At 37.5% G+C, this 26072-nt stretch overlaps 2 protein-coding genes across 3 annotated transcripts in view; one reads left to right on the forward strand and one right to left on the reverse strand.

Annotated features, from left to right (window-relative positions):
- Positions 1-5697: 5697 nt before the first annotated feature.
- Positions 5698-10879, forward strand: gstt2 (glutathione S-transferase theta 2). The gene is made up of 5 exons (XM_051680456.1): positions 5698-5849; positions 6099-6186; positions 6837-6987; positions 7162-7338; positions 10627-10879. Exons 1-5 carry the CDS (start codon positions 5726-5728, stop codon positions 10771-10773), a joined length of 687 nt encoding a protein of 228 aa, XP_051536416.1. The 5' UTR covers positions 5698-5725; the 3' UTR covers positions 10774-10879.
- Positions 10880-12992: 2113 nt separating this feature from the next.
- The window catches only part of LOC127430321 (serine/threonine-protein kinase Chk2-like), a 29534-nt gene continuing 16454 nt past the window's right edge, over positions 12993-26072 (reverse strand). The window contains exons 7-16 of one of the 2 annotated variants that reach the window (XM_051680051.1): positions 25195-25291; positions 25035-25088; positions 24887-24951; positions 21565-21664; positions 21077-21163; positions 20710-20873; positions 16631-16746; positions 16394-16479; positions 15869-15922; positions 12993-15254 (exon numbers count right to left, since the gene is read on the reverse strand). In XM_051680051.1, coding sequence (XP_051536011.1) covers positions 15195-15254; positions 15869-15922; positions 16394-16479; positions 16631-16746; positions 20710-20873; positions 21077-21163; positions 21565-21664; positions 24887-24951; positions 25035-25088; positions 25195-25291 — 883 coding nt within the window. In that variant the 3' untranslated portion in view covers positions 12993-15194. The remainder of the gene's footprint in view (positions 15255-15868; positions 15923-16393; positions 16480-16630; positions 16747-20709; positions 20874-21076; positions 21164-21564; positions 21665-24886; positions 24952-25034; positions 25089-25194; positions 25292-26072) is intronic. The other variant, XM_051680060.1, reaches the window with a different exon arrangement.

Genomic DNA, 26072 nt, shown 5'->3' on the forward strand with positions numbered 1-26072 from the left:
TTTTTGACCAATCCTATTATAGCAACTGTTGACGTCCGCCATTTTTCTGACAAGCCTACGGGAGTAATGTGTGTTTGAGTAGTTTTAAGTGGAATTTAATAAAAATTATCCAAAAAAAAAATTACATAATTTTGTTGCTGGGTCATTTGTGATAATGAGAGGATACACACAGTGTTTTTTCTTTCTTTTAAATCAAATTACTGTAATTGTTTTTACTTTTTTTTTATGAACAAATGTCAGATATAAGCTGACCCTGCACTCTGACCCCAGCTTAGCTGGGATATGTGAAAAAAAGAATTTCACTGTATATGTGCAAATGTATAATGTGTGAAAAATAAATATAATTATATTATAATTATTATTATAAAATAAATATTCTCTTCATTCCAGCCCACGTAAAATAGCACAGTTCACAGCAATCTCCCATTCATTCCTATGGGAAGTTCTGGGGGCGGAGCTTAGCGAAGTGTCAATTACATAATGTGAAAATCATGTCATGACAAAAATAACCAGTAGAGGTACTGTCAGGGGACTAAAAACGGTCCAGGGAACGAAAACGAAAACCAAAAAAGGTTTTTTTTTGTTATTGCAGACCTTAACCGAAAATGGGAACAAAGTGATTTGAAATCTTTCCGATCCTGTGGGTGCTCAGGTGATCGAGCACCCATAGAACTGGCTGTCGTTAGGGCACTCACCGGCACAAACATAAATCAGCACATGTGCATTGAAGGATAATCCAACAATGAATACAGCATCTTATGTGTAGTATTCTGTTTTTCTTTTTTTCATTCAAGTAACTGCGGTTTGTACAGTGGTGGTCAATTGAATCTTATGATTACACCAAATCTGCACAAAAGACCTACCACCCCTTCAAAGTTAATCTTTGCTGTGGGACCTAGAAAGCATGATGGAGTAAAACCCTTATTTTTTCTCTGTAATATTTAAAAAAAGATCCATTTTAAAATCTGTAGTTCAACAATGTTAAACTATTCTCTCTCTGTTTCTCTCAGAATGGACTGCAGCAGTATTGCTTTCTGGTGTTCATGGTCATGCCTGAAACCAGGAACAAGACCTTTTTAGAGATTCAGAGTGAGTTTTCAATCCAGAGAGATAAAGAAGCTTATTGCTGCCAATGGTACCAAAGGCCCTCTACTGTTCACATGTAAATCACTTTAAATGTTCTTTAGAATGTAGTGTATTCACATATGTGCCAAATAACCGACTATGCAAATGTAAAAACAGCAGATACCTGAAATAAAGATACTTATGGTGCTAGATTCCCTACGAACTACAACATATACCATGGACCATTGATTTTTGTTAATATGCAATTTCAGGGTATTGTATATAGTCATTCATACATAATTCGTAATAACTACGTCTTGTACCTTGAAAATGAATGCTGCCTTTTATATCAAGGAGATTCACATGATGGGAGGGACTTTTAACAATTTTATATTTTAGTTGTGTTCCAGAATCAATGTTCTTGTGTGATATAGTATAGATTTCTTTCATTATTTTCATCTCTAGATTGGAATTCTGTATATTTGGTCCATGTAATGAAGAGGAAACATGCGTTTAAGAAATCACTGTATGCCATGCATGAATTGTGCTCATGTTAATGTCATCAACAACTTTGATTGAAAGACAAAACTTTAATTTATGACAATAAAAGAAATGTTTGCAACAAAATTATGGTTTGTATTTTTCAGTGGTAAAGTATCTGTTGGTCTTATTGTTAAAGACAGCAGATATTTTAGATATCTACAAATAATTAATGATGATGGCGTTGCACATAGTAGGCTATTATGTGAAAAGCTTAACCTTAAACATTTCCAAAATAGAATATAATATAGTATAATATAATTGTTCATGTGTCATAATTCAGGACTTGTGAACATTATATGTAAGCATTGTTTCTAAAAATAATAATTTACATAAAAAATATTGATACAAATCTTTATAAATAAATTCTCTATTCAAATGTTATTTATTAATTAAATTAAAATAAATTACTTAAGAAATCTGCCATACGGAGGTAAATCGTGGATAAATATATATAAATGGCTGTGAAAGTCAAATTTGACAATATTTGTGCTGACCTCAGACCTGTATACACCTTTCCTGGGACAGTGCATGGATCAAAAGCACTTTTAAGTTTTTTGTTGATATCGTTTTACGGGTGTTTTTCCATTCACCGCAGTTGTTTCCTCCCGCTGATGGTCACAAATATGGCGGCTGTGGAGAAAAAGTGGCGTCACTGAAACAGGTCATGTTGAGGGGGGATGCCATCCCCCTTGTTGCAAGAAATACCAGTAACCATCCCCTTTGTTAAACCACCAACCCCCCATATCATCCCCTATAGATCAATTGTGTCATTCATTACTTAGAACTAATGCAAGTAAAATATTTAATTATCTACGTTTGATAAACAGAGTTTAAATAACGGCGATTAGCCGATCAGAATAAGATTTCAACCTGTGAAGTTGAGGTGAAATCTGCCAATCAGATCATTACACTTGCACAGTTTGGAAATATTCTGCCAGTGTTGTGCTTTATCAAAGTCTTTCTAGCAAGTCAGTCCACTGTCAGCCATCTTTGTAACGCTCTCAGGAGGCTGTTTCCAGTCATGCCAGTGCAGCTCCTAACTACTTGAATGGGATGCATGTGCGTTAGCGAGTTGGTTGACAGGCGATATCTGTATCTAAAAGGTGATTGGCTCTTTTACCTACAAGGCGGGACTTCCTTGCTACATCCGTTGGGTGCTAGAGCTTCTTGGTTGGGCGTTCCAATTTCTCCCATTCATTTAAATAGAAGTGGCCCATCTCTGCTAAATAATATCTGGCTTTATTTGCGCAATATGGCAACCATGAGCACGTGAGCTCTCTCTCCACTGCGAAAAGACAGCGCTTTTCTGAAAACATTGGTAAACAGGTGTGTCGGAGTATAGCGATGGGTTGACTTGTCCTTCCTAGTGTTCACATGAAATTTACACCACTGAAGGCGATGCAAGTTTTCAAAAGTTTCGCGCACTTTCAAAAATGGCCAAGATAACAGTTCAAGCAAATATTTTGTCTTTCTTTAAAAAAGAGAGAAAAGAAGGTAAGATATTGCTATGACAAGTGTACAGTTACAACATGTACGCTACATGTTTTTAAATCAAATTAAAAAAAAAAGTCAGGGTTTAAAACGCTTTTGGGTGTAGCATAAATTTTTACACCACTGTTTAAGAATCCTTCATAGAAACATCCCAAACTTCCGTTAGTTCAATTTTGGAGTAGAAAAATGCGCGTGACAGTGAGCAAACGACATAGAGAAAAACCTTTTTCATGATCTTTACGTGGATTCTTTTCACAAAATTCATCATAAAATACAATAACAGAGGTTGCAGAAAACTATTAATTAATTTAAAAAAAAAATGCATATAAATTGCAATTCACACAAAACATTTACTTGAATATACCCCTTCTATGATGAGCATATTTGAAAAATAAAAATAAAACAATTACATCATAAGGTGTCCCAAACCGCACACTTCTGGAATATTTTACGTAATTTTGAAGTGTAAGTAGTGCGAGTAGTATGATAACACTGAAAATGCAACAAAAAGAAATGTACTACGAGTACCCGGATGATGCACTTTTTCAACCGTCAAAACAGATGCCCTGTCCCAATACCCACACTTGTGGTCTTGGCCACTTGAATGTGCCTGCACGTGGCAGGAAGTAAGTGTTCAAGACTGTCCCATGTCTAAAACTTGCCAAAGTTTATTTTAACCCACACTAAATCCACACTAGTGCGAATACCGCTTCGGTACACCTTATTTTGTTTGTTCTTGCCTAATACTGCTGGTGATTTTGATCATTTATCAGCCAGTGTGGCATACAATATTCGGTCTAGTAAATGTTGTTTTAAAATACAAATTTATCAGCTATTACCACAGGTTCTTTCTCATCTTTATGTATTTAAAATATACGTTTTAATGCTTTTTTGTTGTCAAAAAATCAAAAGTAACAGTCAGTATCTGGTGTGGCCACCAGCTGCATTAAGTACTGCAGTGCATCTCCTCCTCATGGACTGCACCAGATTTGCCAGTTCTTGCTGTGAGATGTTACCCCACTCTTCCACCAAGGCACTTGCAAGTTCCCAGATTTTTCTGGGGGGAATGGTCCTAGCTCGCACCCTCCAGTCCAACAGGTCCCAGACGTGCTCAATGGGACTAAGATCCGGGCTATTCGTTGGCCATGGCAGAACACCGACATTCCTGTCTTGCAGGAAATCATGCACAGAACGAGCAGTATGGCTGGTGGCATTGTCATATTAGAGGGTCATGTCAGGATTAGCCTGCAGGAAGGGTACCACATGAGGGAGGAGGATGTCTTCCCTGTAACGCACAGCGTTGAGATTGCCTGCAATGACAACAAGCTCAGTCCGATTATGCTGTGACACACTGCCCCAGACCATGACAGACCCTCTACCTCCAAATCGATCCCACTTCAGAGTACAGGCCTCAGTGTAACGCTCATTCCTTTTACGATAAGCATGAGTCCAACCATCACCCCTGGTGAGACAAAACCATGACTCATCAGTGAGGAGCACTTTTTGCCAGTCCTGTCTTGTCCAGTGAAGGTGGGTTTGTGCCCATAGGTGACGTTGTTGTCTGTGATGTCTGGTAAGGACTTGCCTTACAACAGGCCTACAAGCCCTCAGTCCAGCCTCTCTCAGCCTATCGTGGACAGTCTGAGCACTGATGGAGGGATTGTGAGTTCCTGGTGTAACTCAGGCAGTTGTTGTTGCCATCCTGTACCTGTCCCGCAGGTGTGATATTCGGATGTACCGATCCTGTGCAGGAGTTGTTACACGTGGTCTGCCACTGTGAGGACGATCAGCAGTCCTTCCTGTCTCCCTGTAGTGCTGTCTTAGGCGTCTCACAGTACAGACATTGCAATTTACTGCCCTGGCCACATCTGCAGTCCTCATGCCTCCATGCAGCATGCCTAAGGCATGTTCACGCAGATGAGCAGGGACCCTGGGCATCTTTCTTTTGGTGTTTTTCAGAGTCAGTAGAAAGGTCACTTTAATGTCCTAAGTTTTTATAACTGTGACTTTAATTGCCTACCGTCTGTAAGCTGTTAGTGTCTTAATGACCGTTCCACAGATGCATGTTCATTCATTGTTTATGGTTCATTGATCAAGCATGGAAAACATTGTTTAAACCCTTTACAATAAAGATCTGTAGTTATTTGGATTTTTACAAAATTAGCTTTAAAATACAGTGTCCTGAAAAAGGGACGTTGCTTTTTTTGCTGAGTTTATAAATGATTACTTATTTTTAACACCTCGGACAACCTTTTTTGTCAATGACCCATAAGTATATATTATATAATGTATAAATAATATATACATTATTTTTATATCATTTGCCTATCTTTGTAGTCAGTAGATTGTAAATATTATACTTTTTAGCGTACAATTATCTCCACTAGCACTAAACAGTAAAACGCGTATTAACATTTGAATGCAACTCAATTCATGATTCGCTTAAAAAAAAAAAAAAAAAAAAAAAAAAAAGAGGATTCGCTTGTATGAGCCGCCGAGCGCCCTCTCGCGAACGGAGAGGTTGTTGCACATAACGCCCACATTATTCAATCAGCTTGTGATTGGACGCTTGTGCAGTGACGTCAGCCAAGCAAGAACACTCATTGTTGCTGTCAGACAGTTCGGAATGGCTGGCAGACAGTTTGTGAAAGTGTATCTGGATCTCATGTCACAGCCATGCAGGGCTGTACTAATATTCCTCAAAAACAACAAAATACCACATACGGTGGTAAACGTTGCATTACGAAAAGGTGAGTTAGACTTTACACGTTTTTTGGAGGCTGTGTGTACAGATTGTAAAGTCCAGATGGCTTGAATCCAAACCTGTATAAAGGTTACTGTATGCTGCAGATTTACATATTTGTACATTTTGTCATCATATTATATGCATTCAAGTCTGCTAACCTTAATGTATTAGTTGAACTTTATTTCACTGCTGGAGTTTACATTAACCTTTCACAACATTTAATAATTGAACGCCCTTGACCATACAACTCTAGGGGAGCAGACATTACCTGAGTTCACCAAACTCAACCCCATGCAGAAAGTGCCAGTGATGGAAGACAATGGATTTGTCCTCACTGAGAGGTAAGGAGAGAATTTACCTAGTAAAAACAGTCACACATGAGAAGTTTGAAGAGAGGATGTATGAAAGTTTGAAAATGAAGGCAGGAGAGATCAACCAAAGTCATGAAATAATAGTCATTCAAACTATGAAATAATAGTAAAGTCATCAAAGCTATGAAATAATTAAAACAATTAAATAATATTAAAGTCGTCAAAGCTATTAAATAATAGTAAAGTCATTAAAACTATGAAACCTTTTTTTTTATTTTTTTTTTTTATTTACATTTTGACACAAAATGGAACTACCACTTCTGTTTTTAGGCTACTTGGGCACCTGCACCATCTCAAAATGGCCAAATATAGACCAATTTATCTGCCTGGTCGATATATCGGTCTATCAATACTCATAAGATAACATTAGGAAGTTTCTGAGCTGACCAGTGCAGATTGTTTCATTTCTCTTTTCACTCACAGATGTTTTTTTTCCTCACTCTCAAAAATAATCATTCATAGCCTGATGACACAGACTTGAACTTGAACAGATAAGAGTAATGGAGGCACAAATCTTTACGACGAGATGTCTCTGTAAATTAAGCTTGGAAAAGACAACGTATTTTAACAAAGAAACATAACATTACCTTTAAGCTTTGTGTCTCTTCCTCCTGTCACAGTGATGCTATATTAAAGTATCTGGCAACAACCAACAACGTCCCTGATCACTGGTACCCCAAACACCCTGAGAAGAGAGCCCGGGTGGACGAGTACACAGCATGGCATCACATGAACACACGCATGCACGCTGCAAAAGTCTTCATGTTTGAAGTAAGGTTTGGCATTCACATTCTGATATTAGTATTCCTCCTGGTTTGGTCAAAAACTTTTGTCTCAGCACATTAAACTGAGATAGGAGAAAATGTTTTTACATAAGAAAAATGACACTCTTCTTCTCAAAAATTACTGCAAATTGTTTTTTATGAGTTTTGTACTCTTGAACAGGTGTTGCTACCGCGTATGATGGGACAGCCCACAGAACCTGTGAAGATAGAGAAGGCATTGGTGGAGCTGGAGGGCACACTGGACAAGCTGGAAAACATGTTTCTCAAGAGACAGGCCTTCCTATGCGGCGATGACATCTCATTGGCTGATTTGTTAGCAATTTGTGAGCTCATGCAGGTAAGTAATGAGGGCCACATTATTTACCATAAAAGGTGACATAGACAAGTTAAAGACGTAGTGATGAATAAACACTTCAAAGTGTTAATGTTTTTTCTACCAACCAAATTTGTACACACCTTTGTTCATATTAGAGGTCGACCGATAGTGGATTTTGCCGATACCGATATCTAAGATGGTGGAAAAGGCAGATAACCGATTATTCGGCTGATAGTTTTTAAAATCGATTCATAGAATGTTACAACATTTTCTTAGTTGGTACAGAGGCCAGAGTCCAAAATGAATAAAATCCCAGTTGTAGTTTATTTTTTTAACCAAAATCCCAATAATAATCAGAAACAAAGAAGATTTGGTGCATAATGTGGGACTTTTAACACCAAACAAGCCTGAAGCACAACGGAGACTCTTATTTCGAAAATGACGGAGACTTGGCTCCATTACAATGTTCTATATTTAATATTTTACAATGTAGCTTTCTATAGCCTATATATTATTATTATTATTATTCACAGTATATTAAGTTGGAGACACAATCGGATCGAATTTTTGTGTAAATCGTTCGTAAATCCGTTCTTACGTAAATTCTCGGATTCACGCAAGTTTTCGTATTTTCAAAATGTTTGTTGGTACGAACAAAATTTACACCTCCTCCCGAACGCGTGTAAATCGTGCATAAGACATCCAAACGTGTTGTGTTTTGATAGAAGTCAAATTAAATAATGAAAAAATTAACTAATAGTGAAATTAACCTTAAAAAATAACTAATTAGTAAAAAATAATAATAATTTTGTTTTCATTTTAAACCATAGCCTTGTCTTATTTAGAAACGTTTCTTTGGTGCTTGCATTTATTTTTTCAAAGTAACGTTACCCCCCCCCCCAACTCTGTTTATCGTTTTTCCAGCAAAATTGCTTGACATGGGGTAAAAAGTTAATGGAAAGACGCAGTTTGCCTTCTAATGTGACTGGTTGGACAGTTTTTTTTATTTTATTTGATATGAGCTTATAATTTAGGTTTCATAATTGAATACAGACATCAGTAAATCACATTCAGTTGATACTGTATGGTCAGTGCTAATGCTGTTAAACTCATAAATTAATATTAATTATACAAAATACAATAAAAATAGAAAAAGCCCACACACTTTCACGGCTTGCAAATTGGTAATATAACATTTCAGTCAAAAATCTTCTTCAGGCATTCTATTAATTTCTCTGAAGATTCTTCCAGTTGCAAGTTTATCGCTGTTACCATCATGATTTACCCGAGAAGTTTCCCAAATGATGCAGGCGATGTGCTGCGAACTGAACCTGTGAAGGTTAATGGTGGTGGACATCCTCCTCCTGGCGTGAACTGAAAATCTTTTACAAAACATTTTTGTGACATCTTGAACTGTTTGATTCACAAAAGAGCTTCCAATGAATGCAAAAACATGCAATGTACTCTAAGTCCTCACTGTCTTCGAGACACTATTGTATTTGCTAAATCAACATTTTACAACGTGAATGCCTTTCATTCTTAAAAACAATTTAATAACTGTTCCGCATAGATGTTAACAGCATTTACTAGCAAGAATGGTGCCTTCATTATATGGCGTTATCATGGGCATGGATTATGATAATTGTGAATGAACGTGCACACGTGCTCTTTACGAATTTTTGAAATTTACTAACAAGAGCTTTTCTAACAAATCTGGGGAGTACGAAACGTTTGTGAATCCGGCGGAAAGTTTTCGGGAAGGTCCATTTTCCACTAAAATTACACTGAATTTACTCATACATTTACAAAAGTTTCAGGAATGAGGCCCAATGTATTTTTTCTTTGCATGCCCTCGCTTCAATTAAAAAAATATAATTATCTGAAAAAAAAACTGTCGGCAACTATCGTGATAGATTTTTGCTGATAAACAATAGTTCCAAAAAACAGCTATCGGCACCGATTAATCAGTAAAACTGATAATTCGGTCTACTTCTAGTTCATATGGTCTTGAGATGTTTATCGAGTTTAGAGACTTAAAGTCTAAAGTTGTAGAACCAAATTAATGCTAAATAAAATAAAAAAGGAATGAAACATATTTAAAGATGACTATGCTGGTTTGGCACTGAGGGTTGAATTTCCTAAATAGCTGCATTACTTTTGCACACTGTATTTCAGTGCAAAAACCCTTCTGGGCAAAAAAAGTGCTGGCCAATTACGTCATTGTCTTTCTTTTCAGCACAAACCGTGCAGAAGGTTGCATGCAAATTACAACGCTATAAACGTGTGCTGTTCTTAGGCCATTGTTGGAAACTTCTCAGAGAACACCAGGAGACTTGGGTAAAGCAGGATTCTTTATTGTAGAAGATCAAGAGGCAACAGTCAACAGGTCAGAATGTGCTGTCTTGTGCGGCAGTCATCAAGTCTAACCAAGGGAGGCGTACATTGTATTTTATAGGCATTCAGTGGGCAGTACTCATCTATATTGGTCTTATACACAGAGGTAAAACACAGGTGAGAAAATGTACCCCCGAATGTGAGCTCAAATAGACCTACTCTAAATAAGTGCCAATAAATGGCTTGAGGCCTTGTGAGCTCCATGCATGCCTAGTCTAGTTAAACAGTAACACTGAAACGGCTTGAGGTCCCAAGAACTAGAGACAAATCACATTCACACACAGTTTGATTCTTATCGAGAATGAACAAAGAAACAGGCATTATTTATCAGTGCTCATCCTGAATGCTAGATTGTATGTTACTGTAGTTTTTTTCAGGTGATGTAATGTAAAAGACCATGGACAATGTGATCTTATAGTGACAGTTAAATTTGCAATCCCACACCATGTACACTGATGTTTTTGTTTGAAAAAGCATTGATTTTGATACGTTTACTCCTCTCATCCACAATGGAACTGCATTTTCCACTAAAGAAAATGGAGACTTGAGAAAACGGTCTCTAGAACCACATGCTCTGGAAAACAACGACTTTAGGAAACTAAAAAATGTCAAACAAAATCGGATTAGTGTGGACGTGGCTTTTGTATGTTTAAGAATGTAAATCTCTAAATGCACACTTCAAATTTATCCTCACTCAGAAACATACATTTTGTGTGTAATGGCTTTTGGCTTTCTGATTTAAAGCTATTAACAGCACTGAGTGTACAACTGCTTAATAGATTAGTAGTATTTAGAGACTGTTTTGCTTCATTCAGTAGACAAAACTGAATATTCATCCAAGTAAAGGTAATCAGCCTAATGAAAAAAAGACTACATGCCTTTGCATCTCTGAAATCATTTGATTCCCTTTTTCAGCCTCTGGGCAGCGGGAGGGACGTTCTGAAGAACAGACCCAAACTGCTGAGCTGGAGAAACCGTGTGCAGTCTGCGCTCGCCGACTCCTTTGATGAAGCACACAGCATTGTCTACCGTCTCAGGGATAAATCCAAAGCCAAACTGTGAAAAATCAGGCCTTGCTACTCATTGTAACTCAGTCTTGACAGAGAAAATACACCGATAAGCCACATCATTAAAACCACCTGCCTAATATTGTGTAGGTCCCCCTCATGCCGCCAAAACAGCACCAACCCGCATCTTAGAATAGTATTCTGAGATGATATTCTTCTCACCAAAATTGTACAGATCGGTTATCTGAGTTACCGTCTGGCCATTCTCTGTTGAACTCTCTCATCAACAAGGCGTTTCCATCCACAGAACTGCCGCTCACTGGATGTTTTTTGTTTTTGGCACCATTCTGAGTAAATTCTAGAGACTGTTGTGCGTGAAAATCCCAGGAGATCAGCAGTTACGTAAATACTCAAACCAGCCCGTCTGGCACCAGCAATCATCCATGCAGTTATCTAATCAGCCAATCTTGTGGCAGCAGTGCAGTGCCTAAAATCATGCAGATACTGGTCAAGAGCTTCAGTTAATGTCCACATCAACCGTCATAATGGGGAAAAAAATTTGATCTCAGTGATTTGGACTGTGGCATGATTGTTGGTGCCAGAGGGGCTGGTTTGAGTATTTCTGTAACTGTTGAGCTCCTGGGATTTTCACACACAACAGTCTCTAGAATTTACTCAGAATGGTGCCAAAAACAAAAAACATCCAGTGAGGGGCAGTTCTGTGGACAGAAACACCTTGTTGATGAGAGAGGTCAGAGAATGGCTAGACTGGATAGAACTGACAAATTCCACGGTAACTCAAATAACTGCTCTGTACAATTGTGATGAGAAGAATATCATCTCAGAATGTTGTTCTAAGATGCGGGTTGGCGCTGTTTTGGCGGCACGAGGGGGACCTATACAATATTAGGCAGGTGGTTTTAATGTTGTGGCTGAACCGTGTATGTCTTATCAAATATCATTTCAAGTTTTTGGAATTTACCTCATGCGCTGCAGTTTGTCGTTTTCCAGTAAAAATATCTAAAAATCCTTAAAACAAGATACACTTACTTGAAAGCAAAATTAAGACAGACTTATTTTCAGAGAATATATCTTAAAGGCATTTTCTGGGTTCAGAACAAGTTCCCTTACAAAAAATCGAAACTAGCCACAAACTTGCCAAAAATGTGCAAATTTTCACATGCAAATGAGTTTTTGATTCGGCAGAAATTTGCTGCTCTTCGCTGGTAGTGGTGAACTTCCAGCAAACCCTTGGCAACAATGGACAATTTGCCGCAAATCTAATTTGCATGTGAAAATTATCAGTGGCGAATTTACAGCAAATTTGCCATGAACTGAATTTTCGTAAGGGTTAAGCTCAGTCGACAGCATTTGTGGCATAATGTTTATTACCACAAAAATTAATTTCATCTCATTCCTCCTTTTCTTCAAAAAAAGCCAAAATCTTGGTTACTATGAGGCACTTACAATGGAAGTGAATGGGGGCAAATTTTTGAACATTAAAATACTGTTTCAAAAGTTTAGCCACAAGACATAAAAGATATGCGTGTAAACATGACTTTAGTGTGATAAAATCACAAACCTTTTCTGTGTAAAGTTATAGCCAATTTTACAACTTTGTTACCATGACGATGTAGTCAACAAACCCTAAAATCATAAAATTACTGTAAAAATGATCATTTAAAAATTTTACAGCTCAAATAATACACAAGTTTTAACAGAAGAATTAATGCAAGTGCTTTTATAAAATTATAAGCTTCACATTTCTGTTTAAACCCTCCAAAAATGGCAAAAAACTGCCGAAAGGGCAACACCTCCCCTCCAGGAAAGGAAGGGGGGTGTAAGTCAGGCTGGAGGTCTCTCTGGCCTGAATCTGGTGGTGGAGTGTGACGAGGAGTGGGGGCGTGGCCGGGCCGTGATGACGCACGCCTGGCGCTGGGTTGACTAATCAGTGGGAGAGAGAGATAAGGGGGTCTGCAGATGCCAGTTCGAGAGAGAGATGCACAAAGCTGTGTGTGTGCATCTTTGTTTTGCAGTTTATATTAAGTTTGAGTTCAGTTTGTTATTAATATTGTACGTTGACTGTTCAGCTGGTTCCTGCCGCCTCCTTGCCCATCTTAAGAATCTTGTTACAGCCACAAATGCTGTTGATTGAGCTTAACTTGTACTGAACCCAGAACATTACTTTAAGTTGATTTTTCTTACCCATCCAGGTCCAAATGTTTTTTTTTTTTTTACTATAATCATCACTACATTTTGTTAGATTTATACTTAAAAAAAAAAAAAGAAAAAAAAAAAAAGAAAAAAAAAGCATTTTACTAATGGGATAAAAAAAAATATAATTAAAGATTTTTCTGAAAACAAGTCTTCTTATCTCACACAATATTGCTTCTTAAGGAAATGTGTATTGTTTTAAGAATGTTGAGTTATTACGGGAAAACAAGACAAAAATACTGATTAAGAAAATGATTTTTTGCAGTGTGGGATTAATAAAAGATCTTATATTCGCTTTCACACATACAGCCTTTTTCAGAATTGTTCTGTTCTGTAATACTGGTAAATTTTGCACTGGCTATTTCCCTTAATTAGAAGTTGTAACATTACCTGAAAAGTCTTTGATGTGTGTGGCAAACGTAATAAATTTGTAATAATGGCAAGTGTGAACCCTCGAACAATCCAAAAAGAATAATATTTGACTTGTGGCTATGAAAATATCACGTACGATATCAAGAATCCCCTTACATGTAAATTTGATGTGTTTTTTTTTTTTTTTTTTGCCTATTCGAAGTGTCACATTGTTATAAGCTGGAGGCCCTTTGACCATGACCCACCATATCCACATTCATGTTATAAGTGTGATTATACATATGGCTGAGTGTGTCAAATACACCCGAATACACTACAACACGATGTAATTCGATCCGTTGCCATGACAACACTATTTAAGATATCAAGAATCCCTTCACAATTTTACATCAGCAGTGTCTTGACATTATTCAAAAAACTTTTAAAGGATTTTGGATAAAAATAAAAGGACTATATCAAAGTGTACTGTAAGTGCCACACTTCCTGCTGCCAGTTGGTGGCGCTATGACAGTGACCCACAATAGCCACGTCCATGTGATCAGCCCCCATTACCAAACATAGAGCTCAATTATGATCTAAATCACACAATGCATGCAGAAGATGAGAGACACTTCCTGTTTCTCATTTTTTGCCAATAATTTATTGCCTCTCCATGGCAACACCATTCAATATATAAAAAAATCTATTCACAATTTAGCATCTTGGCATAATGTTGCTTAAATTTGGTGACAGTCACATGTATTCCCCAGGAGGAGTATTTAAAAGTTCAGGGCCTGCAATTTTCAAAAAATTTGAATTAAATCCAAAATGGCAGACTTCCTGTTGGGCAGAGCCAAAGACTGTAATTTTGAAAGTTGTCCGGCTTGATGAGAACAATATATGTACCAAGTTTGGTGACTGAAGGTGAAACTGACCCCACCACTTTAGTCAAAAGGTGACGCAACAGAGCATGCCTTACACGCCCATGTGTGACCTTTTGCCCAGGCCTAATGGTCGACAACTCTGTGTGTGCAAAATTTCATGAGGTTTTAAGCATGTTAAGTGCCCCAAAAGCACTCAAAACCGTGAAAAGAATAATAACAATCCTTAGAAAAACTTTTATTTTCATAAATTTCTTTTATTGTCATAAATTATAGATTTGTTTTTCTATGAACATTTGCTAACATTATCATGAGCACAATTTATAAGAAAAAAGTAAAGTTTATGTGATTTTCCAGAAGTTTCTTAGGCGGAGAGTCTCATAATTTATCATAATCTATATTATTAAAAAATGAAAAGTTTTCTTTACAATGATACTAAACACTTTTTGTGTGTGTGTGTAAGTCTTTAATTTTGGGTATGCCACTGAAACAGAGAGAGAGAGAAAAAAAAAAAAAAGTTTAAAGGGTTAATGGCATTTTGGTGCTGATGTGTGAATGGTCGCAAAATGTAAAAAAAAAGACTAAAACCGTTGCATGTGTGAATAGCAGATGTTGAACATTTACCAGTAAAGGCAAGCTAACAATTTTACTGCAATTTACCAGGTTGCATGTGTGAAAGGGGCCTGATGTGCAGTTAAAGGTTTATGTGCAGTTTGAAGTGAAATAATGTACTGTCTTTTTAAGGATCTACACTACAAAATGCCAAATGTGTAGACATTTGGGCCATAAGGGAAGATTTCTGACTGAAATGTAATATTTTTGCACATTTTATTAGCATGGTTTGCCAAATAAATAAATGTAATAGTTTGAAATTCTCATAAGAGGAATGGAAAATGTAAAAACCTTTTATTGTTGACAGGAAATAGTACAGATATTTTGTATTTACAGAGTCGTACAGTGTTAGACATTCAAGATGGAAAGAGGATTAAAAAAGGCCACCAGAGCACGGGAATAAAAAAGTGTGGTAACATCAAGGAACAGGTCTTCTCTTGGATGATGGTTCACCCTCTCCCTCTTGTGCCTTACGTTTCTGTGATGAAAGTATCCAAATAACACTTTTAGTCTTTAGTTAATAAACAAATGTGTGCATATTGCATTTACATTTTATGAGCAAGAATGTAGCAACATCTAATAAATGTTGTTTCGTGAATTGGAAACAATGCATTTTGAAGGCGAATATGTCAAAGTATTTCTTTTCCCACAATCAACATTAACATTAAGAAATTTGGCTAACACTTTACAATAAGGTTCTATTTGTTAACATTAGTTAATGCATTATGTATCATGAACTAACAATGAACAATATATTTTCTATAGCATTTATTAATCTTCGTTAATGTTAGTTAATAAAAATACAATTGTTCATTGTTAGTTCATAGTGCATTAACTAATGTTAACATATTAAACTTTTGGTATTACTATATGTTGTAATTAACATTAATCAAGATTAATAAATGCGGTAAACGTATTGTTCAATGTTAGTTCATGTTGTTAACAAGTGGAACCTTATTGTAAAGTGTTACCGAAATTTGATTTCTCTGCAGTGGGTTCTAAGAGAAAACAATAAAGTAACTTTGATAAAATTGTAACTTTTAAGAAATAAATCAATTGCTGAACTGAATCAAGTAACGTCTTGTTTCATACCTTAGATGTTTCAGGATACATTAGTCGGTTAGCCACGTTTCTCATCTCGTCATCCTGTGACAAAGATTAGGACGATGACGTTTTTCAAATTATGTTGATATACATTAATAATAATTTGACAGCTTTTAAAAGGTGCACACAGTAATTTTTTCCTCATTAAAAAAAGTTTAATTCCTAAAGAAACGAATTGTAATTTTTAAACATATGTGGGAAATCATGACCACTCACATTAAAATGAAGACTCCTTCATTTTAATGAAGAAACCTTATTCTTCATTTTAAATGATGCTGCATCCAAGCCGCTAGGTGTCAGCGTTAGTCAAAGATGACACAAAGACAAAAGTTTCTGAGTGCACCTTTAAAGTGCACTGTGGATTCTGCGTCACTAGCGACACCAAATGCAAATTTCAAACAGGTTTTCCACTTCCCGAATCTTCCATTGCTCAATAAAACTTGTGGAATCAGCTTTTTAATACTAAAAACATCAAAATCTGCATCCAGCCTTGGCTAGAATTTGAGCCTGTACCTTTAACCATGCATGTTCAAGTGCCTCTTCGACGCTAAGGCGATTTTCAGGGTCCACGACCAAGAGCTTCATGATCAAGTCTTTGGCTTAAAAAAAATAATAATATAGTTTATCACAGTATGCTGCAAACTTTCATCATTCTGAATATTCAAATACTATAATGCTTGGAATTTACAAACCAGCATAATGTAAACTAATATACTAAACTGCATTGTTACTGGAGAACAAAGAAGCTACCTTCGCTTGAAACTGCGTTCCACTGAGATGGAATGAAGCGATAATGGCCTTTTATAATCTGTTCGCGTACGGACATGGTGGAGCATTCGGGGTTAAACGGAGGGTATCCACCCAAACTGTCACAAATACAAACAGAAAAACACACACAAATGTGTTTTAGAAATAAACATACATTTAGATATTCTGTCCAAAATATACAATGTGCCCTTAACTGTATCTTTCAGGGTTCTAACACCTTTTGGTCAATGGATATCCATGTCTTTTCCTGTTGTTCATGATAGTGAGGAGTTCTTTTTTGTTTTTTGTTGCAATTTATAGAATAAAAGATTATACTTATTAGTGCACATATAGAGCAGACATTTATATGTGGCTAAATGGAGGACTCGGCTTTCTGTAACTCCATGCAGAGCATATTGAACACATCCCATTAAACATTCACAGTGCAGTGGAAAAAGTGAAACCTTGGATTTAATAGCTGGTTGATCTTTCTTTGGCAGAAATAACCTCAACCAAGCTTTTCTGGTAGCTGTGGATTAGACCTCCACAACATTCAGAAGGAATTTTGGAACATTCTTCCTCATAGAACTGCTTCCGCTCAGCCATACTCTTAGGATGTCTGGTGTGAACGGCTCTCGAGGTCATGCCACATCATCTCTATTAGGTTAAGGTCTGGGCTCTGACTGGGCCACTCAAAAAGGTGGATTTTCTCTTTTTTTTTTAAGCCATTCTGTAGTGGATTTACTTCGATGTTTATGGTCATTGTCCTGATGCATCACCCAACTTCTACTGAGCATCAACTGGTGCACAGCCACCTTATTTTCCTCAAAATTCTACAAACAATACCCCATAATGATAACATGAAAAGTTTGTTTGAATCTTTGCAAATTTATTAAAAATAAAAAATGAAAAAAATAAAATAAATCACATGTACATAAGTATTCACAGCCTTTGCTCAATACTTTGTTGAAGCACCTTTGGCACCAATTACAGCCTCAAGTCTTTTTGAGTATGATGCTACAAGCTTGGCACACCTATTTTTGAGCAGTTTCTCCCATTCTTCTTTGCAGGACCTCTCAAGCTCAATCAGGTTGGATGGGGAGCGTTGGTGCACAGCCATTTTCAGATCTCTCCAGAGATGTTCAATCGGGTTCAAGTCTGGGCTCTGGCTGGGCCACTCAAGGACATTCACAGAGTTGTCCCATGGCCACTCCTTTGTTATCTTGGCTGTGTGCTTAGGGTCGTTGTCCTGTTGGAAGATGAACCTTCACCCCAGTCTGAGGTCCAGAGCACTCTGGAGCAGGTTTTCATCAAGGATGTCTCTGTACATTGCTGCATTCATCTTTCCCTCGATCCTGACTAGTCTCCCAGTTCCTGCCGCTGAAAAACATGCCCACAGCATGAGGCTGCCACCACCATGCTACACTGTAGGGATGGTATTGGCCAGGTGATGAGCAGTGCCTGGTTTCCTCCAGGCATGACGCTTGCCATTCAGGCCAAAGAGTTCAATCTTTGTTTCTCATGGTCTGAGAGTCCATCAGGTGCCTTTTAGCAAACTCCAGGCGGGCTGTCATGTGCCTTTTACTGAGGAGTGGCGTCCGTCTGGCCACTCTACCATACAGGCCTGATTGGTGGAGTGCTGCAGAGATGGTTGTTCTTCTGGAAGGTTCTCCTCTCTCCACAGAAAAACGCTGGAGCTCTGTCAGAGTGACAATCAGGTTCTTGGTCACCTCCGTGACTAAGGCCCTTCTCCCCCGATCGCTCAGTTTGGCCGGGCGGCCAGCTCTAGGAAGAGTCCTGGTGGTTCCAAACTTCTTCCATTTACGGATGATGGAGGCCACTGTGCTCATTGGGACCTTCAATGCTGCAGAAATTTTTCTGTACCCTTCCCCAGATCTGTGCCTCGATACAATCCTGTCTCGGAGGTCTACAGTCAATTCCTTGGACTTCATGGCTTGATTTGTGCTCTGACATGCACCGTTAACTGTGGGACCTTATGTAGACAGGTGTGTGCCTTTCCAAATCATGTCCAATCAACTGAATTTACCACAGGTGGACACCAATCAAGTTGTAGAAACATCTCAAGGATGATCAGTGGAAACACGATGCACCTGAGCTCAATTTGAGTGTGGCAAAGGCTGTGAATACTTACGTACATGTGATTTTTTTCATTTTTTATTTTTTATAAATTTGAAAGATTTCAAACAAACTTCTTTCACATTGTTATTATGGGGTATTGTTTGTAGAATTTTGAGGAAAATAATGAATTTAATCAATTTTGGAATAAGGCTGTAACATAACAAAATGTGGAAAAAGTGAAGCGCTGTGAATACTTTCCGGATGCACTGTATCTTGATAAACTTGGGAATTCATTTTTCCCCTTGATGACAGCAAGCAGTCCAGACCCTGAAGCAGCCCCAAATCATGATGCTCCCTCCACCGTACTTCACCGCAGGAATGATGTTTTCATGTTGGTATCCTGTGCCCTTTTTACATCATACATAGTGCTGCATGTTCTTTCCAAACAATTCAACCTTAGTTTCATCAGTCCACAAAACATTTTCCCAGTAGCGTTGTGGAGTGTCAAGGTGGTTTTTCGCAAACTTCAGACGCACAGCAATGTTTTTGTTGGAAAGCAGTGGCTCCCTTCATTGTGTCCTGCCATGGACAGTGGACACCATGCCTGTTTAATGTTTTCCGTATAGTAGACTCATGAACAGAGATGTTAAACAGTTCCAATGAAGTCTTCAGTTGTCACTCTAGGGTGACCTTTTTGAGCATTCTGCAATGTGCCCTTTGAGTCATCGTGGCTGGACGGCCACTTCTAGGGAGAGTAGCCACAGTACTAAATTGTCTCAATTTATAGACAATTTGTCTGAAAGTGAACAGATGAATATATAAGCTCTTTGAGATAACTTCGCAACTGTTTCCAGCTTTATGCAAAACAACAATACTTGATTGTAAGACTTCAGAGATCTCTTTTTTTGCAAAGCATGGTCCACGTCAGCAGATGCTTCTTGTGAATAGCAAACTCAAAATGTTTGAGTGCTTTTTATAAGTCAGAGTAGCTCTAACCCACACCTCATTAACTGAATGCCAGGTTTGCTAACTCTGGACGTCTTTAGCCTAGGGGTTCACATACTTTATCCAACCTACACTGTGAATGTTTGAATGATGTATTCAATATGTACAAGAAAAAGATTGCATTAGTTCATTATTGTAACTTAGATGAAGATCAAAACACATTTTAAGACACATTTATACATAAATGCAGGTAATTCCAAAGGGTTCACATACACATATTTTGTATATTAATACAAATACAATAGTGTAATAGTACACTATAGAAACTTCTATGACCAGGCATGGAAATCATAATTTAACAATTCCCTGATATTTCCAGGTGTTTCATGACTGTAGGAACCCTGATTTTTAAACTAATAAGGTCACTATTGGATCAGTGTAAGCATATTAGAGCTCTAGAGTTATATATAGCACACATTCAATTGTTTATAAATACTGCAAGCAGTCCAATTTTTATCCAGCGTGTAATGTAGCAGTTAGTTTATGTTATCTTGAACAGACACTGGCAATCTGGCACTTAGAACATCTGAACTAATGCTAAACCCAAATGCTTCACAGTCATTCAACCTAAGGCCAGAAACGCAGTTCACGAAAGTACGCGCACGCAGATGCTAATGTGACGGTAACAAACCTCAGTACTCAAGGGGGCAATAGTTACATTTAGAAGTCTTGGTCATTAAATGTAACTTGGATGTGCTATTATTTAGGTAAGTTGTTATACATATATTGACTTTACCTTACTTGCTCAGCTATATTCTCTTCAAACCGTTTTTCCACGGTTACAGTAGTTGACTTGAAAGACAAAACTCCCCATAGAAGCAGACAGTTCACACTAATGTCCGCTATAGCACCCCTTGTAGCAACGCTGAGAATGTAACACGTACTTTCAGTCTGACACATTTTGGAACAACACAAAATTCGAAACATTCTGCACTTTACGAACCATCTGCGTTTACATACTTGGGATGAGTATGTTTCAGCCTTAAATCTCAACTAACCAAATAAAAAGGAGGACCCCCAGACTCCAGTAGTCTACAGCTTTAGTGTAGCCCACAGTAGCTGCATGAGTGAAGACCTCAGGGGCGAGATAGGTGGGCGTTCCACAAAGTGTCTTCATCAGGGACGACTCTTCCAGAATCTTAGACTGATTAAAATCCGTAATCTGTACAGAGGGCATTCGAAAACATTATATTTACGTACGTTTTAGGGGTTATCTCAAGTTAAAGATTACGTCTGTCCATATGTTGTTATATAAGGTTAAGGCGACTACAAAGACTGCCATAAACAAGTAAGGCAAGAGTGAGGTCAGGAGTTAAGATCAACAGCTCTCCAATGTTTTCCAATGAACCTCTCAGTTATACACACCTTAATCAAACAAATGTCTTCATGTGATGCCAGCAGCACATTCTCTGGTTTGAGGTCTCTATGAATTATCCCATTGTTATGGAGGTACTGGTGAGAATAAAACAGCATTTGTAACATTTTCATCAATGAACTTTTGATGTATTCATGTTATTTTTCACAACACGTTTAGTGGCATTAAAAGCCATGCTGATTTGGCTAGACAGTACTTGTGTCAATCACATATTTTTTAAAGCATTAACAACCATGGCCAAATTTGACAGAGCCATGGCATAGCAGTTAGTGCGCATCCTCAAAAAAATTTGCACTAACTGCACAAGTTTAAATGTGCCATTTCCTGTCCTCTCTGTACAACACATATGAATAAAAATATTTTTAACAATAAAAATAGCAGAAATGATTGTAAGCCTTTATTAATTTGCGGACAAGCAGAGCAAAAACCAATGCATTTTCAAAAAGGATGCTATTTGAAAACGGCCATATTGACTCACCTCCACGGCTCGGAGCATTTGATAAAAGTAGAGTTTAGCGATTCCTTCATCCAGCTGTTTTTTGGCTTTAATTCTTCCAAACAGCTCCCCACCTTCAATGCTGTGTTTGACACAGAGATGATGAGATAAAATACTTTAAACAGGAAAAAACAAAAGCTATGTTTGGATTACAAATTGTGATTTTTTTCAATATCACTATATAGTGTTTCCTACAAAATTCATCACTTGCAGCCAGGAATTTGCAGAGTGAATTGAGCGCTGAAAATATTAGGGCTGGGTATTGCCAGCCACCTTACGATACGATACAAATTGCGATACACAAGTCATCGTCATTCGGTTTATATATCGCAATACATCACGATACATGCGTCACGATTCGATATATCATGACATCATGATTCAGTTCTGATTCACAAGCATGCAGTTCTAATTCATTTGGGTATTTTTCAGTAATAATGCCATTTTGCTTGTAAATGGTATGAAAGAAATCCTCTGAGCCAATACTGTTGTAAATTACGGAAATAGTAATTTTACAAATTTTATCATTAGTTTTTCATCATTTTGGCCACAATTTAGCTTTTTAAAAGCCTTTATCCATGCATCAATAAATACAGTATGACGTCTTGAAATGGCATATATTATACTGCATGTATATTTTGTAACATGTTTGTGGTTTACATGCCTAATTTGTACTATTTACAAGTATTTACATTGATATGTAGAGTAAATGCAAAAGCAGTACTGTCTGTTTAAGACCAGTGGCAGGGACTTTGACAGAAGTGTTTGTTTCGGTCAAATGGCTTCCTTACAGCATCTATGCTTTGTGTGATTTGAAATCTGCCTCACGTATCCTCAGAACAGTGCTGCGCACGAGCAGCGCATGCAGACTGTTTAATTAAATCACAGCCTTTTGCTCTATCATATTCACATAAGGTCATACCTTGATTTCAATTTTATTTAGAGGGATCATTCAGCCATACGTATTGCAATAGAAAGGCGTGTTGTTTTTGCGTTATTTCGTGGCATCAGGATTTTGGACTTGTTGTTCTTTGTTTTAGCCATTTAAGGGCCTCAGTGGTCTCCTTTATGTCTTATTTTCCCTGTGTGTATATATGCTAGTTTGATCCCTTGCTTCAGTGCTTGTGATTTAGTTCATTCTAAGACAAGCTACCTGTGTCACTGTTCCTGTGCTTTTGCCCTGTGGATTTTTCCTATGCAAGTTCTCTCTCTAGATTACATTTTTTCCCCCTGTGGATTTCTCTCTTGGATTATTTCTGTGAATATATATATATATATATATATATATATATATATATATATATATATATATATATATTATTTATTTTTTCTTTGTGGATTACTCGTTGCCTTTGTTTGCCCTACTTCCCTTTTGGATTATATTTTTGTTTTTTACCTACTTGGATTTTATTAATAAATTCATTCTTTTTTTAAACACTACTTTGTTTCTGAGTAAGCCTTTGCAAGTTGAGTTCATTGCCTTTCCTGTGGCTCACCGGTAGTGTATTCGACTCCTACGCTGCCGGCCCGGGTTCGAGCATCGGCCCTGAAATGCAGCACATGCTCTTTGTATCTCATCACATTCAGTTCAGACTGCAAGCTCACAACTTGGGTATCAACCTTTTGCCGTGGCACTGGAGATTCAGTAGCGGCAGTTTCTACTCCTACCACAAGTACTGAGATCTGTTCAGTTTGAAAATACAAACCATCTCTCCATACATCACAGTATGCAATACAAAGTGAAAAAATATATCCATTTTATGACAAATCTGTTTGCCAATTTAGTCTAAAGATCAAGTGTAAGAATATAATTACGACAAACTCACTATAAAGTGTCTATGAATAGAAAACTACATAAAATCAATACTTTGAATGCAATGTTAGTGGCTTTGGATAAAATGTAAAGAAATGTAAATAAACAGAAATTTGGTTACTTGTTTTGTACTTTGTACGAGTTCACGAGTCGAAATTGTTTAACGTGGTAATCGACAGCATGTTACAAATGCTGTCCATAGAGGTTAACTAGTATTAAACCTGAAACATTCATTTAAACAAACTACACTAAATATTAGGGATGGGCATTTTGGTCATTTTGTCTACTCGAGTACTCGGACTAATTACTTGAGTACTTGTCGAGTACTCGAGGGGCGATTACATGTTCATAACTGTATATATAATAACATGTCTGACAAATGTCTATGGCTGCTGCATTGTGCCTTGTTGTTCCAGTGTATCGTCTATTCATTATTATAGGCTGTTATAAAATAATATGTTACAAAATGTACAAAAGATTCAAAATATAATGCATCATTTTATCATTATGTGAAGATTCGCTGTCCAACTATGAAAGAATGTGCCCAACGCACGTCTGTCTGTTCTTCCTTCAGGTTACTGTAGTAATCTTAGTAAGCACACACCAGTTTTTTTAGTGACTGTCTGAACCGTCTATTATCAAATAACAGGAGACGCCATAACCATTGCATTTTTATTATGCATGTTAAATTGAAGTTCAGTTTGAAGGTGCTGCATTGTGTTCCATTTAGCTGTGCTGTCTAGCTGTTTGAAACACTCGCCTGCTGTATATGTGTTGCTTCAGCGCGTTGAGTCCACTGCCACACACGCCTGGTGTGTGTGTGTGTGTGTGTGTGTCCCCTCGCTCTTGTGAGGAAAGCCACGATGCTCTGTATTGTTGTTGCTGTGATTCTGAATTTACACCTTTCAACTGCGGAAAGTGTAATGGAATGACACTTTATATTGGACATCTAACTTGGAAACTCGTGCAGAAACCTTCAACTCCCATTTCGTCGAGATGCAGGTGCGTGTTAATTCACGCAGGGCTGTTTACGGTCAGTGACAAACATTTACTTTTATTAAATAATATCCATTAACGAGTCAAAGTTCTTACATGAAATTACAATAAAACTTTGCAGGGACAGGTGTTCAAAACACGGTTAATTACACTCTCTTTTGATTATCGTAACGATAGCATTGCAGTGTTGTATCAGTTTGGTTGCTATGAGACGTCTCTGACAATCAATGTACCCCTCAAAACCACAACGTAATCAATCTCAAAATTAAAAATAAGCTCACTCTTTGTTTGTGTGTTTAGTTGTCAGGTAATAGTCACTGGATTTCGAATTAAGTGAAGTCACATCATGCGTGATCACCATCGTTTTCATGGTCGATCATTGTGCCCATCCCTACTAAATATAGTACTTTATAATTTATGTTCTAGCAGTTTTCAAAGTTTTGTTGCAGTGCAACTCACATTCCTATAAGTACTAAAACACAACAAAGGACTTACTACTCCAATACAATGTAGTAGGAGTCTTCTGTTTGGTAGAAGTCCTCTGTTTTTATCAAACAAGGCTGCGGAGAGGAGAGAAATCGAGACGTGAGATGTTTTTTCTAAATCCCTCTGTACCACTGTGAGATTCAATCATGAAACTTACATGATCAATTTTCTTTAATATTTCTATTTCCCTTTCGGCATTTCTTGTGGCCGTCTGTGGAATGCATACAAACATTTTTATTAATCAATAAAGGAGTTATATATCTTATAAAACATAATTTTGTAATAAATACTGTTAAGTGAATACACCTGGATCGTACCCCTACTGATGGGAAATCATGTTTGTTAATCGTTTTCAGCGCAACTTTTTTACACGTGTCCTTTTCAATTGCGAGTTTTACTTCCCCACAGACCCCTCTGTTAAAAAACACAAATCAAGGTTATACAGCAAAAAACAAGTTTATACAATAGAGCCGTTCAGTCATGACATCAATTTATAGCCCAACTCGGAATGGTAATTTCCAATGGGTTCCCTCAGGAATTTCCAATGGGTTTTTAGAATAGCAGTTTTCAATTTAAAAAGCAGAATAAAGCCTGTGGTTAAAATTACGTGAAGAGACTTTCACGTTTGTTCTACAACATAAATTATGCACACTCTTAAAACATAAGCTGCTACATATACAGTAAGTACTACAAAGAATGTCTAATTCGTCAAGCACGTAAACTCACATCCTTGAGGTAGTTGTAATCCATATTTATCAATTTGTTAGCAATTACGCTTTTAAAAAACACAGTGGCTTCCAAATTCACATTTGAGGTATGACTGAGTATTTTATGTTGTAGAACAAAACCTAAAAGTTAGAGGTCGACCGATGGTTAGAGGTAGACTCAAGATGGCGCCGAGTATGGCTGCTGCGTTGCGAGCTCCGACACAACATTGTAGTTTTTTGTTTGTTTTGTTTATAATTCTTATGTTTTTTGTCTTGGATGTTGTCTGCCTTATTGTCTACGACAGACAAACACTTTTGGACATTGGTTCTGCAATTACACACCGTAAACCGGACTTCAAATTCCTCAATGCCGACCCGCTGTTTACAAACACACCAGCGGAGCCCTTTGTCTGGGCTGCCCGGCCGCGGAAACGCAGGAGGAAAAGGGGAAACAGAGCCGGCGTTCTCATCAGAGTAAGACGTCGTGC

Source organism: Myxocyprinus asiaticus, chromosome 3 (genome assembly GCF_019703515.2).
Source record: "Myxocyprinus asiaticus isolate MX2 ecotype Aquarium Trade chromosome 3, UBuf_Myxa_2, whole genome shotgun sequence".
In the NCBI taxonomy this organism is placed as follows: Eukaryota; Metazoa; Chordata; class Actinopteri; order Cypriniformes; family Catostomidae; genus Myxocyprinus; species Myxocyprinus asiaticus.

Coding starts and splice junctions, on each gene's coding strand:
- gstt2 (XM_051680456.1), top strand. CDS start 5,726: ATGGCTGGCAGACAGTTTGTGAAAGTGTATCTGGATCTCATGTCACAG. Junction 6,187..6,836: donor GGATTTGTCCTCACTGAGAG/GTAAGGAGAGAA, acceptor CTCCTGTCACAG/TGATGCTATATTAAAGTATC. Junction 7,339..10,626: donor CAATTTGTGAGCTCATGCAG/GTAAGTAATGAG, acceptor TCCCTTTTTCAG/CCTCTGGGCAGCGGGAGGGA.